We start from the raw sequence: 12,802 nt of genomic DNA, 5'->3' as shown, positions 1-12,802 counted from the left end.
CAGCACAAAATTGGATTTCTTACATTCTCAGCTTTATTCAGACTGGAATTTAAAAAAAAAAAAAAATTATTAGAAAGTTTCACTACTAGAAATAAAACACGTCGAATCTCCAGTCCTGCCAAGTCACCTGCTAAGATTTCTCTGCTGTAAAGGCCCCGTTAAAGAAAATGGATATTCTTGCCTGGTTAAAATTAGGTACATGAATGTGACCATGAATGTACATTAAAGAGTCACCGTTTAAAAATTAAGATTTCAGTTTACAAAAAACAATAACAAAAGTTGTGGAACCATGATATCCATGGCCCATTGATGATCCATTATGTCCAACAGAAATATTCTGGAGTTCTGTACAGCGCAGACTGCAGGACTTCCACAGCCTTAGGTAAGTATCACTACAGTTACCTCAGTCACGTTTGTGGTGAGCTTGAGATACCCAATTTCAAACCAGCAGCCTAATTTCAGCTCTCATTGCATAACTCTTTGCTATAGCTTTTCACTGGTTTTCTTGGCTTAACCTTCCACACAGAAATTATCACTATTTCGTTCTCAGAAATGCTCTGTCCTGCAATTATGCAACAAATCACATCTTCTTCGAAAAAACAAGATAATGGCATGTCTTTGCTGAAAACAAACAAGTTTGAAATTATGTTCATGTTGCAGCTCTGCAAAGGAATACATGAAGCTGAGAGTTGCAAAGGATGGCTTGTGTAGCATTAAAGAACAAAGAAATACAACACAGAAAAATAAGGAAAAGACATAAGAAAAAGGAATATCGGAGGCAATATCTATTTCTTTTCATGATAACCCCAACAAGCATCTCTTCCATGACTCAGGGAGTCTGTTTCTGACTCTGGCCACCCGAAGGGCAGAATGCTAAAAGCTAAGTAGCCAGAAGGGAGGCGTATGAACAAAGGACAGCAGCAGTAGTGCCAGCACGCAATGCTAGGCAAGTTATTGTGCTACAATTAAACCTTTTCTCGTATTTTTAAGTGAAAGAGACACCACCAGAAGAGGGAAAGGAGGGGGAGGATGATGTCTGACAAATTAAGATGCAAGGTCTTACCCTTTGAGCAGACTGTTACAGAAGCACGGAGAATTTTTGTTTTGATATCAAAATGCAATAAAAAGTAACACAGGAACACACTGTTCATCAAACATTGGGCGTAAGGTTATCAAAAACAGTGAAGGGTAGAGAAAAAAATGATGGCAGCTGTTTGCAACTCTATTCAACATCAGTACTGATGAGCACAGAAGACTCTTTGCCTCCACTTGCCTCTTGCCTTACTAGACTGCCCTGGCAGAAGCCCAGGACAGAGCTCAGGGCAGTTATTAGTGAGGGATCTCCCTTTCCCCTTTCAAAGGGAGGCCATCTCTTTTGTGTCCAGAAACAGTTACCCATGGCAAAGGAGTGACACAGAAATATAAGAATATCACCAGGAATAACATTTATTAAGACAATTAACCAGCCAGAACTGCAGAACAACCGCAGGAGAAACATCTGTGCAGTCCATTCATGCTATACTGGGAAAGAACTGGGAGGCAAGAACTGAGTATGGTAATTTCACATAATTACAAATTGGAATGAATAAGCAATTCCTTCCTAAATATTTGCACAGCTCTCCTCGGCAGTGATCCAGGTAAAACTGCACACACAGAAATGACATGCACATCTCTAGCACAATAGAAGTAAAAATCAAAGCAAAGTAGAACATCTAAAATCTCTGGAAGTACTGGCCAAGCTCCTGAAATGAGTGCAAGTAAGTTCCGTTGAAAAGCCTGAGAGACTTTACAGCTCCTAGAACACCCTGTTCTGGGGACAGCTACTTGTGCCTTCAGTCTTGCCAGACACAAGCCTTCTTCCCTCCCCTTGCTGTGGTGTGCAAAGGTGCTCCAAAGAGGCCCGTGGCATAACCCACAGGCAGGCTGCTGCTGGGACAGCACCTCTGATGGCTTGGTTTATTGGGTACTACTGAAGAGATTTGAGAACCACAGCTTGCTAAGGTTTCATGTCTCACCCCAGTTCTGCAGAGGCAGTCCCAGTCATGACTGCAAGCAGAGCACACTGCACACCACAGCCCTGAATCCACTGAGAGCGCCTGACGCAACGCCAGCAAACGTACACAGTGTCATCAAAAATAAAGTATAATAAAACTGTAAGAGTAGAGCAAACTACGATTTTCATGTTTCTTGTAAAATTGCTGGGAGACAGAATAACAAATGTTCGTAAGTGAAAGCAAGTAGGACTCTAGTGCAGTATCTGCAGGCACAAAACTCCAATTCATGTCTCCCAGGTCAGGAATTAGGCATGCAGTAAGCATTCCTCCTAAAACAATTCTTATGCAATTCATATGTATGAACACAGAAGTGGAGGAAATTGATAAAATATTACTCATAAATGCTTTTCAGTGGAAAAAAAATGTCAAGAAGCAAATTCTGGGTAAGAGAAAATGACTGGTTCTAGACTGACTATAAATTGGGCATGATTACATTCAGCTTGAACATTTTCCAAAGGTTTATAGAAAGACACAAATTGAATTAGTTAACAGCTTTTAACCACCGCCAGAGTCAATAAAGTGTTTTAAGCTGGAGTTTAATTAATTCATGGAAGGAAATGAATGGAAAGGTTCCTATACACACTGAGCTGGTGATGCATGTCTCTGCACTGAACACATTTTGGACAGAATGTAAGCAGAAACTGAATTGCTACTTAGTTGCAAACACTGTATTTATGTGATATTCTATTTTTCCAAGGCTTCCCCTGGCAGATTATGGGAGCAGGAAGGAATTTACTCCTCATCTTGAAGCACAGGCTGGCCTGCAAGACTGAACACAAAGCTGGGAGGGACAGTCTTCCACCAGGGTGCTGATAAACAGCCCGAGCTGGAGGCATGTTCTGTGTAGCTGTAAATTTTCATGCACTTGGTTGGGGCAGCCTGGCTGAAAGAACTACTGACTTTCTAGGGGTTTTCTTTCTTAAAAGGGCACATGACACACTTCCAGCATAATCTGCAGTTTTTCTCAAAGATATTTATTGCAGAGAAAGGATGTAACACAGCTGATGTCTACTGCTGACATCCTGCCCTTCGCTGAAGTTGTGGATTCTGGTCCACGTCTCACACCAGTTTTAGGACACTGGGATGTAAAATGGGGGTAGACAGTGGACTGGGCATTCCAAGGACCCTCCTGTGTGCTAAGAGCTCTCACAGCGGTGAAGACCCACACACACTGACTCAGCAGCTCCTTCAAGGTGTCTGTTCCAACAACAGGAATAACTGTAGCTTATTGAAAATTAAACAAATCTTGATGGTCAGAGGAGATTACTGAGCTACATCTACAGCAAATATATTTAGACATGCATACGTACAGATATATATTCAGCCAATATCATTTGGCAGGGTTTTCTCCCAGAGTTTTGAAAACTGGTATGTAAATATTCTGTGGAATGGTGCAATTGTCTTCAAGACATTTTTATTATGGAAAAAAAAATCTTTTTTTCAAAATGCATAAACTGAAAATAGCAAATTGGAAAAGAATCCCTCAAGACCTTTTCCTACCTTTCATTTGCCCAGGTGCTCACCTGTCTGCGGAGGTCTCTGGTCTTCTTGCACATCCCATCTATGGCAACATTCAAGGCATTGCTCCTCTCTGCCTTGTCAGTCTGCAATCAGCGGGACAGGAAACAGTCAGTGGCTGTCTGGGATCCCTCAGCAAGCACAATCTCTGTGTCCCCAGTGCATCACAGCATTTGGGAAATCCTACATGCTGAAGGGTTCTTCAAATTTTTCATGCATTCCAAGAGCCAGTACCACAATATTCACAGAATGCCAATTTGTGATGTTAAGCATAATTTGCTGAATCAAAACATATGCTTTAAAAGCAGTATACAGGAACAAAATAAACACTTCTTAACTTCTGAATTGCTGTAATACTCCCAGTGTAATCAACAATATCAAGAGAATTACGATGATAGTGACGATGGTGATGATGCTGATGATTAATAATAGTAATAACAACAACAATAATATTTATGGCAATCCATTAATACCCTATTCATGTGAAAAATAATGTTCTCTCTCTACAAACAATGCATAAATTCAGGTGCCCACAATGCTGTTTGGTTATGCTTTTGTCTGCAGTGTTCATTATTTTCCATCTGTAAAACAGAATGGGCGAGTTTCAAAATGTCCAAGATGCTGCAATGCAAACACTGTCCATGAAATGGCAATCTCCTCATTCCACATCACATTCATCCTCACCATCTAGAAGACTGAGTTCTTGAGATATTTGAAAGGTCTCAAGAGAATCAGTTTTACTTTCTAAACTATTTTATTTTTTATTTCCATCTATAAACAAAGTGTTTCTATCACTGTTACCTATTTGAAAAGTGTACTTCACACCTCCCTGGACTGCTCAGCCTTTTTTCCTTACAATATCTCCAAAATACTTCTGTGCCTACTAGCTGGTTTGAAATTTTTCCTGTTAGTACAGAAACTATATGAAAATCCAAAACGCCTGACAAGCTTTGTTTGCCTAAAGCAAGCAATCATTGCTCAGTACCTTGGGGCATTGCTCACTGCCCTGGTCTAAAGGAAAGAACCACAAATAGTGGTGCTTTACACAAAGTCAGCACACATGACATTTACAGCACGAAGAACCAGACTCTCATAAATGCTAAGTAATAGCTGTGTACACTGACCACAGCATTTGGACTTCATTTACCAAACACCAGGAAGTCTCTATTATGAACATGACTGTCTCATTTTATAAATAACATTAAAATTCATATGAAAGTAGTAATATCTTGGAAAGCACCCAGGAGTATAAGTTTGTTATCTATGTATCATACTTCAATCAGTTATTTCCTTACTAAAGGAACCAGTGCACAGGACAATACGCTTAATATTAAAACAAAGACTAGAGGTGGCAGGAAAAGAACTCTTACATTAAAATTGAACGTGCAATGTCATAAATGCCTTGAAATTATTAGCACATTCTCTACCAACTGAATGGAAAAACTGCTTTAAGAATTGAGCTTGCATTTTCAGGGAGATTTAGAAAATCTCCTCTGACCTTCTATCTCTGAAACTGCCTGCAGTCTTTGCAGGGAAGAGATGATCAAAACCAGCTCTTGGAGAAAGGTCTGAACTTCACCTTAAAACCTTCAGGGAATCCCTGGAGGTGGATTCTCACTTTTGTCCCACAGCAATGCCATCACTCCTTGTACCAAGGCTTGCACAGGAACCAAAGTAAATAACGACTCCTCTGTTATGCTTTGCAAGCTCTCGTCAACCTTGACAACAAAATGATCCCTTCTGAACAGCCAGGTAAACAGGGCCAGGAAAAACTCTCTGGATACAACTCAGCTTACGCCTGTGCATCTTCAGACTAGGAAAATGCACTGGCACATCCTTTCAAGGCTTTATATTTAGAGCCTGTTTTTCTGCAAAGACAAAATCATTGTAAAATATTGGAATATTTTTCAAATTCTCTGGTAATCTGTAACTTCAAAGGTGGCTACTAATGATATAACTGGCTCTAAGCTAACCTGAATCTTTGAAGCAGCCAATATGAAATAACCTCAGGCAGCAAGTGGCATAAAATATTGAACAGTGAACAAGTTAAAAATACTTTATTTTCAAATTCTTAACATAATAGTCAATGTCTACAAAGTACATCTAACTGTAAGTGAAGTTATTCTTCACCTCATGCTTTCCCTAAGAACTAAATACACTACCAATGCACTGTAAATGCAGCTTCAGGCTGTAGAAAATGGACAAGTCCAGACTGCAGGTAACCTGCAGAGCCTCGTTCTTCCCTAAAGGAATTTAAACATGAAAAACCCCACACCCCTGTTTGGATAAATCCTGCTTACAAAGACTTAGGAACTTCTAAACCCTGTGCAGTCTCTTCCAGTCAGGGGGACACCTGGCTGCAAAGTCTCCAGTGGGAACGCTCTCAAACATCAGTGGCCTCAAGTTGCCTTCTCCTGCTTCTGTCAGGTAAGGCCCACGGGCCCCAGGTGGGATCTAAGTTCCCCTGCAGTGTGTATTCCCCTCCACCTCGCACCCAGCACAACAGCCCGAGCTACACGGGAGCATTATGGGCCTGAATAACCAAAGAGGAGCAGATGGAATGTCTCAAAAGCGTCTGTTGAAACGCTGGCACAGGAAACCAGACGAGACCTGAACACCTCCACATGCAGCAGAGAGCAGCTGCCTCCTCCCCAGAGATGAACCCACACGTCTGGAGCTGAAATACTCTGCATCTGCTTGGCAACTGAATTCTGGTGACTGCTGCACTTCAAAACAAGCAAGCCTACCCTGAAACAGTTCCTTCTTGTACAGAGAGACTGAATTAGGAAAAGGGCTAGGAAAACTATGTACATTATTCTGGATGTGGATTTTAAAAATCAGGCAGTTGAGCCTTTCAGTTATCCTGCCCTCACCTACTGTTTTTTCCTGTAAATATATGTAATAACAGCTATATGGCTCCCTTGTGAAGATCCTAAAAGCAATATTCCGTTCCTATTTCAACGCATTTTTAACATTTGAAACATTTTACAAGCACTAAGTCATAGTGTTATTAATATTCCACTGAGTTAAAATAAGTATTTTTAATTAACACTGGATATCCTGAAGAAAATTCTGGGTACTGCAAATAATACAGGCCCATCTATTTCACACACGGGCAAACAACATTCGTTGACTATCTCAAAAACCACATGTGCAGAAAATTGCCAAAAAAGCTGGATTTCCATTTAACCCAGGACACATGTCTGGGCAGATTCTCAGTTCAGACACTGGTTTTGATGGAGTTGGTTTATAGCAGCAGGGGATTGTGCCCCTCCCAGCCCCTCCAGACCCTTCTGCCCCCCAAGGTGAAGAGGTGCAAACCACGACACCAGCAGAGCCCTGCAGGAGTCAGAACAATCTCCAGCCCAGCCTCCGGGGGTACCTGCCAACAGTTACCAGTGGCAACAGGCTGCAGCAACTCCCTAAGCTCCACACCTTGTCAAGTTGACCTTAAACAAAGGACTGTATAGATACTCTGAGAAGGGTCTTAATTTCAGGCCCACGAATGTTTACCTGATAGTTGCACTGATTAGTAGATTATAAAGAAGATATGGGGAGAACCACTTAAGTAATCATCTAACCTCTTCTAGTACTCAGGCTAATATTCCAGTATTTAAAGGTCTGTGGCCAGAAATGAAGCACATGTTTTGTTTCTTGGGATGTGTCTGTTCCCAAATAGTCATTGCACAACCTCAGGAGCAATAAATAGAAAAAAAATCCTATCTACTAGCATGATTTTCTTTGTTTGTCCCACAAGGACAGAAGGGTTTGGGTTGGAAGAGATTTTAAAGCCCATCTCACTGCAAGCCCCTGCCATGGGCAGGGACCCCTCCCACTGCTCCCAGCCCTGTCCAGCCTGGCCTTGGGCACTGCCAGGGATCCAGGGGCAGCCACAGCTGCTCTGGGCACCCTGTGCCAGGGCCTGCCCACCCTCACAGGGAACAATGCCTGCCCCGAATCTGATCTAAACCTGCCTGCTGTCAATTGTCTCCACAACTCTGTGATAAACAGCTTCTGATATGGTTCTATGTACCCAGGAACAGTTTTAGTTAAAAAAAGACTAGCACATGTATCTAAATCAGTTCTCTATGGAAATATTAAAAAAAGAAGCCAAGCTAAAAGGTAAACACCGATCAATACTATAATAACTTAATAAATGTCAGCACTCTAATTAAATGACTGACTGTTTCAGCCTGTGTGTTGACTGAAAATAACTGCACGCTCAGCAATTAGAGGGTCCTGTACACTGCATTTTAATTTAAAAAACCCAAGAAACAAATGCTCACACAACTTAGGTAGGTCATTAAAGCAAAGTGAAAGCCTCTATAGAGACATCAAGCATTTTATGTCTGTTATTACAATTTAGCATATTACATATAATGATTTTTTTTGCATATGGAATTTATAAATGCTTCTTCTTTTGATTTATAAAGTCACTGTGAATTCCAATCAAAACCATACGACTATAAGAAAATTGTATAAAAAGAAATTTTACAATTTTTTGCATGAGGAAACAATTTTGTCATTACTTGGGACATTTCCACACCTCACTTTTTGTGCAATGACAAGATTTTTTTTCCATACACAGCTTATAGAAACCCTGATCTTTCATATCCTGTTGTGGAACTCAACAAAGTAAAGACCCCCTACAAGCATCTGTCTCCAAAAAGCCCCAAAGAACCCCCTAAGCCTTTACAAGGGAAGATCCAGTTCAATCCTGTTGCAGTCTTCATTTATCCCAGCTGGTTCCCAGCTGCCAGAATCAGTTAACACTCTGCTTAAGCCATCAGTAACTAAATAAACTAATCGCACTTCCTACATTCTTTTCTAGGAGGGGACAAAGGATTTGTCACCTTGAAGGTCACACAGAGAGAAAAAAGAATCCAGGGGACTGTTTGGCTATGTGAGAAATACCAAGCGTAGGGCAGAACCTCCTTGTATTCCTTTGTATTAGTCTGGATACCACCAGGCCCTGGGATTTGTCCCTTAAATGCAGAATTCATTTAAATATTATTTTACCCTTCAAATGTTCAGCTTGTTCCTCAAAGTGCAGCGTCCAAGTAAAAACCAAGATTAGTGGTTGGAGGTGCCATGCCTGGTTCAATACACGGGAGCAGAACAAAGACCTTCCCCAAAGCTGCAGAGCTCAGAGGACAGGTCCGTGTCAGGCTGCAACTCAGACATGACCCCTTGTTTACAGTTCTTCTTCTCAAGGATGCCCCATGCTTTCAAACAAAGTATTTGAAAGACTTCTTGGTTCCTCATCCTGGAGGTGGACAGGAATAACTCCTGGAGCACAAGCAACCTCATTGAAACATGGAACCATTTACATGCATGAACAATTACACAGCATCCACTGCCTGGGAAATCTTCAACATGAACATTTCAGAAGTTATTCAAGCAATCCTCTGACAAGGCAGTTAAGGCAGAACCTGACATTTCTGACATTTTTCCTTTGAAAAGGTAAAAGCTTCCAGGCCTTTTCATACAGCATTTCAAAGCCTATTTTTACTGTACATCAAAAGCCTGGAAAGGGAAATTAATTCAGAAGTACATTTATTACCTTTCTTTCTTAATATGGCAAACACAAATGAACAACCCACAAGTGCTTTAAGTTGAAAATGCCTACCTCCACTCAGTGACACAGATTCCTCACTCTAACACACCCACCCCAGTGTGATTTTTTTTCAAGACACCTGGCTCAAGAAAAGCTATTTCTCTGATAAACAGGGAAGCATATTCTTTTTAAAGAAGGTAAGGAAAATCATATGCAAGTGAGCAAATAAGGGCTCTTTCATGTGGAACTGTTTCTCATTACAGAGAGGGGTTTCTCCTCAACAGCTTCAATATGAGATTGTCATTTTCCTCCTCTTGAAGCCCTCATGGAATACTCCCTATGGATCTAATGCTGTGAGATGTGAAGTACCTCATAAGAAATTAATTACCTCAAGCTCCACTGCTACAGCTGGAGTACTAGGGCCTCTCCTTCCTGTGTCAATCACCCTTTTCCAATCAATATACAGGAACAGCCTAGAAGTTAAAGCTTCTCAGTACAACGCTTTTTTGGCATTCCGTTACTTATAGTTTGTAATGCAAAAGAAATTTCAAATTTCATTCTAGATAAGCACACATCACTCATCCTAAAAAACCCAGAATTCAGAATGCATAACCCTTTAATTATCAGAAAAAACACTGAAACACTGAAATCTGCAGATCCCAATTAATCCTAAAATCTCAGAAAGAATTATGTTGTTGGAATATGCAGAACACTACACATTTTAATCCACTCTCTGAAACAGCGGTGTCAGTGAGCTGAAGGTGTGGAGTGTGGCCCACTGCCCCAAAGGACTCAAAGGACTTGCCTCAAGCGCTGGGATCTTTATCCCTGGGATAACAAATTCTCTTGAAAGTGACTGGGATCCAGTCATAAGAGAAGATGAGGAATCTACATTACTCTAAATTTTTATTGTTTCTTTCTGGTGTGTAGGACAAATATCTCCTTGTATCAGTTTTTCTCCTACTTTTTCACACTGGGAATATTAGAAAAGTTCAGCATGACTCCAAGGAGATCCTGAAAAAACAGCCATACCTTGCCAGTTCTTAGATGGGGAGCAGTGCCCCGGGAAGTGCATGTAACCAGTGTGCTGCAGAGCAAATACAACCATCACTTACTACTTCTAATGCAAAAACCAAACGCCACAGGCACTTCATATATGAAATATGACAGCCTTAAAACTCAACAGAGAAACCTTACAGCCAGCAGCGCTTTATTCTGGTTTGTATTTCAACTCCAGGCCTATCGGAGGAAGCAGCAGGGAGTAAAAACGACATTAAATTTCTTTTAATCAGATGTTACTGTCATTCACGGATGATGCAGGAAGGAAAGGCAAACACAACTAGAAATAGAGCAATACTATTGAACTGACAGCAAGAAGTATACTTGAGGTTAATCTGCCTTTTACTAAGAAGCAATTTTCTAAGTTTCTAGTATGGAAGTTTTTAATTGAATATCCATCTACCTTTCACCTAAGTGTTCTGGCAGTTTTACAGCAGGAAAATAGAAAATTAGCTGGAGAAAATCTCGTTCTACAGCAGCAGCATAAGACTTTCCTATGATAAACGATGATATAAATTGCTTGGAGATTATATGCTGCTATGAGAAAGAGGAAGGGGATGGAGGGAGAAGAAAATTCAAAATAAAAGTTGCTGAGACAGTCCTTCTCATCCAGATTGTTTAGAACTCTTAGCTGTACTCTAAATCTGAAAGTTATTGTCTTAAACAGCAGCCATAAATAGGGAAAAATGTCCAGCACCAAGCCACTCACATTCTGCCATACCTAGGGACAGACTGAGTTAGTGCAGGTTCCAAAGGCACAGCAAAGGCACATCCTGCATTCTTCAAGTAATCAAACACAAGCTTACTGTGGTTTTTGAGGTGGTATTTTAATGCACAATGTGGTACACAAATAGATTCCTGCGGACTTAAGAGGAGTGTAACAGCACTCAAATCAACCAGCATTACAAATACATATAATATATATTTTAAAATATATAGGGTAACTAAAGAACTATTAACTATTTCTAAAAAACCCCTTCCAAGTCCTCATAGACACCCCATGCCATCCTGTGCCCTCACGCTTTCTCTTTGTAATTCCACCATATCAACGAGTACCATGGAGAGATAAGGAAGGTAGAACAGGAAAATTAAGAAGTTTGCTGTGTTGACACACTCATTAGTCTGGGCAAATCTCTGTGATACTGTTCATGATCACTCCTGGAATAGACATGCTGTGAGATTTCTTTTAACAGGAAACCAAGCACACTTTTGTATCACACTGGACGAGTAATGACGCTTGATTTCCCTGATTTTCACTCCCACGTAACTTTCCCATTTCTGTGGAGTTTCCCACAAGGAAGCAGCTTGAGATAAGTATAGGTGGACCCATGACAGGACTTGGCCTACAGAGAGAGACCTTAGAAAAAAGCCACTTATCCAAGACTCCAGCTCTGAACCGGGCAGAGCTTGATAATTTCAAATAACACACACACTATGGCTGTGGCTCTGCTCAAAACTGTACTTCTAAATATATGTTAAATGCTGAAACCCCAAACAGACCAAAAAATGTAATTCCATTTAATTACGTATTCATTGTATTAGTTAATCCCTTTCTAATCCAGAGTAATTAATTTAATTTAACGCCACGCTGTGATGCAATATGCAAATCTAGGAGGCTGGGAGGCACTTTCAGCATGTGCAGTGAATGGAAGTCCAGCTTTCACAGAGAGGAGTAAGTTATATTCTCAAATTTCCAAATACTTCAGCTGAACACTCTCCAGCATCCCGTGTGGATAGTGAGTCCCAACTGTGTGAATTGCTTTGATCCTTGCCCAGTCTGTGCAGAGGACTGTAAGGTAAGAGGGAGGAGCACAGGAGGCCTGGGGAATCATCACAGCAAATGGCAGGTGATGCCACCACTTCATGGGGAATTCAGTCACCCCTGAACCGAACACCCCTCTATGTACAGCAACACAAGGAAACGGCTCCAAGGTGCCATTCCTAGAAGCTCATGACTAAATGTGCCCAACACTCAACTGTTATTTAAAAATTCACTATTGTTAGCTAGAGAAGATCTGCTCTAGCTCAGAAAGTTTCTGTTGTTAGCACTAGTGGGGGAATGAACACAGAAGAGATTGGTAGAAGAGCACTTGCATGATGCTTTCACACCGACACTGCCAGAAAGGGGCCCTTGCAGAGCCATCTACTCAGCAGATGGGTTTGGAGAGTGAGAAATCAGTGCATTACTTGGGTCGTTGGATTACAAGCCTGGAGATCCTGGGTTCCTGTGCTACAGGAGAGAAAAAAGCCCCAATTTGTTAAAAGTAGCAGCTGCCAAATGGAACAAGGGAGGCTGTATGTGATGGCATGCGGGGAAGACAACTGAAAATTAGAGTCTCCTGCAGGGCTGGGATCTGCAGAATCCCGCATGAGATCAGGAGAGTCTGCTATTCAGAACATACTCCTCTGCAGTCAAACCAAATATACCTGCGGAAACATTCAAACTCAGCAGGCAATATTTCTGACATTCCAATACAGCAATCTTACTTCATGCTGAAAGTTCATTTTCTGCAGGACTTTTACCTTAAATGTTGTAGAGAATTTTTGTCCAAATTAAAAATGCAAAGTTTCATGTTAAATTTTTTTAACTATTCACATCTCCAATTAGCCAAGA

General features: G+C 41.0%; 1 protein-coding gene across 1 annotated transcript in view; it reads right to left on the bottom strand.

Annotated features, from left to right (window-relative positions):
- Positions 1-12,802, bottom strand: part of CTNNA3 (catenin alpha 3) — a 419,849-nt gene that overhangs the window by 170,315 nt on the left and 236,732 nt on the right. The window contains exon 8 of the mRNA XM_063406388.1: positions 3,578-3,658. Within this exon, the coding sequence (XP_063262458.1) occupies positions 3,578-3,658 (81 nt within the window). The remainder of the gene's footprint in view (positions 1-3,577; positions 3,659-12,802) is intronic.

This window comes from Prinia subflava, chromosome 9 (assembly GCF_021018805.1).
Source record: "Prinia subflava isolate CZ2003 ecotype Zambia chromosome 9, Cam_Psub_1.2, whole genome shotgun sequence".
Classification (NCBI taxonomy): Eukaryota; Metazoa; Chordata; class Aves; order Passeriformes; family Cisticolidae; genus Prinia; species Prinia subflava.
This window is presented reverse-complemented; position numbering and strand designations above follow the sequence as displayed.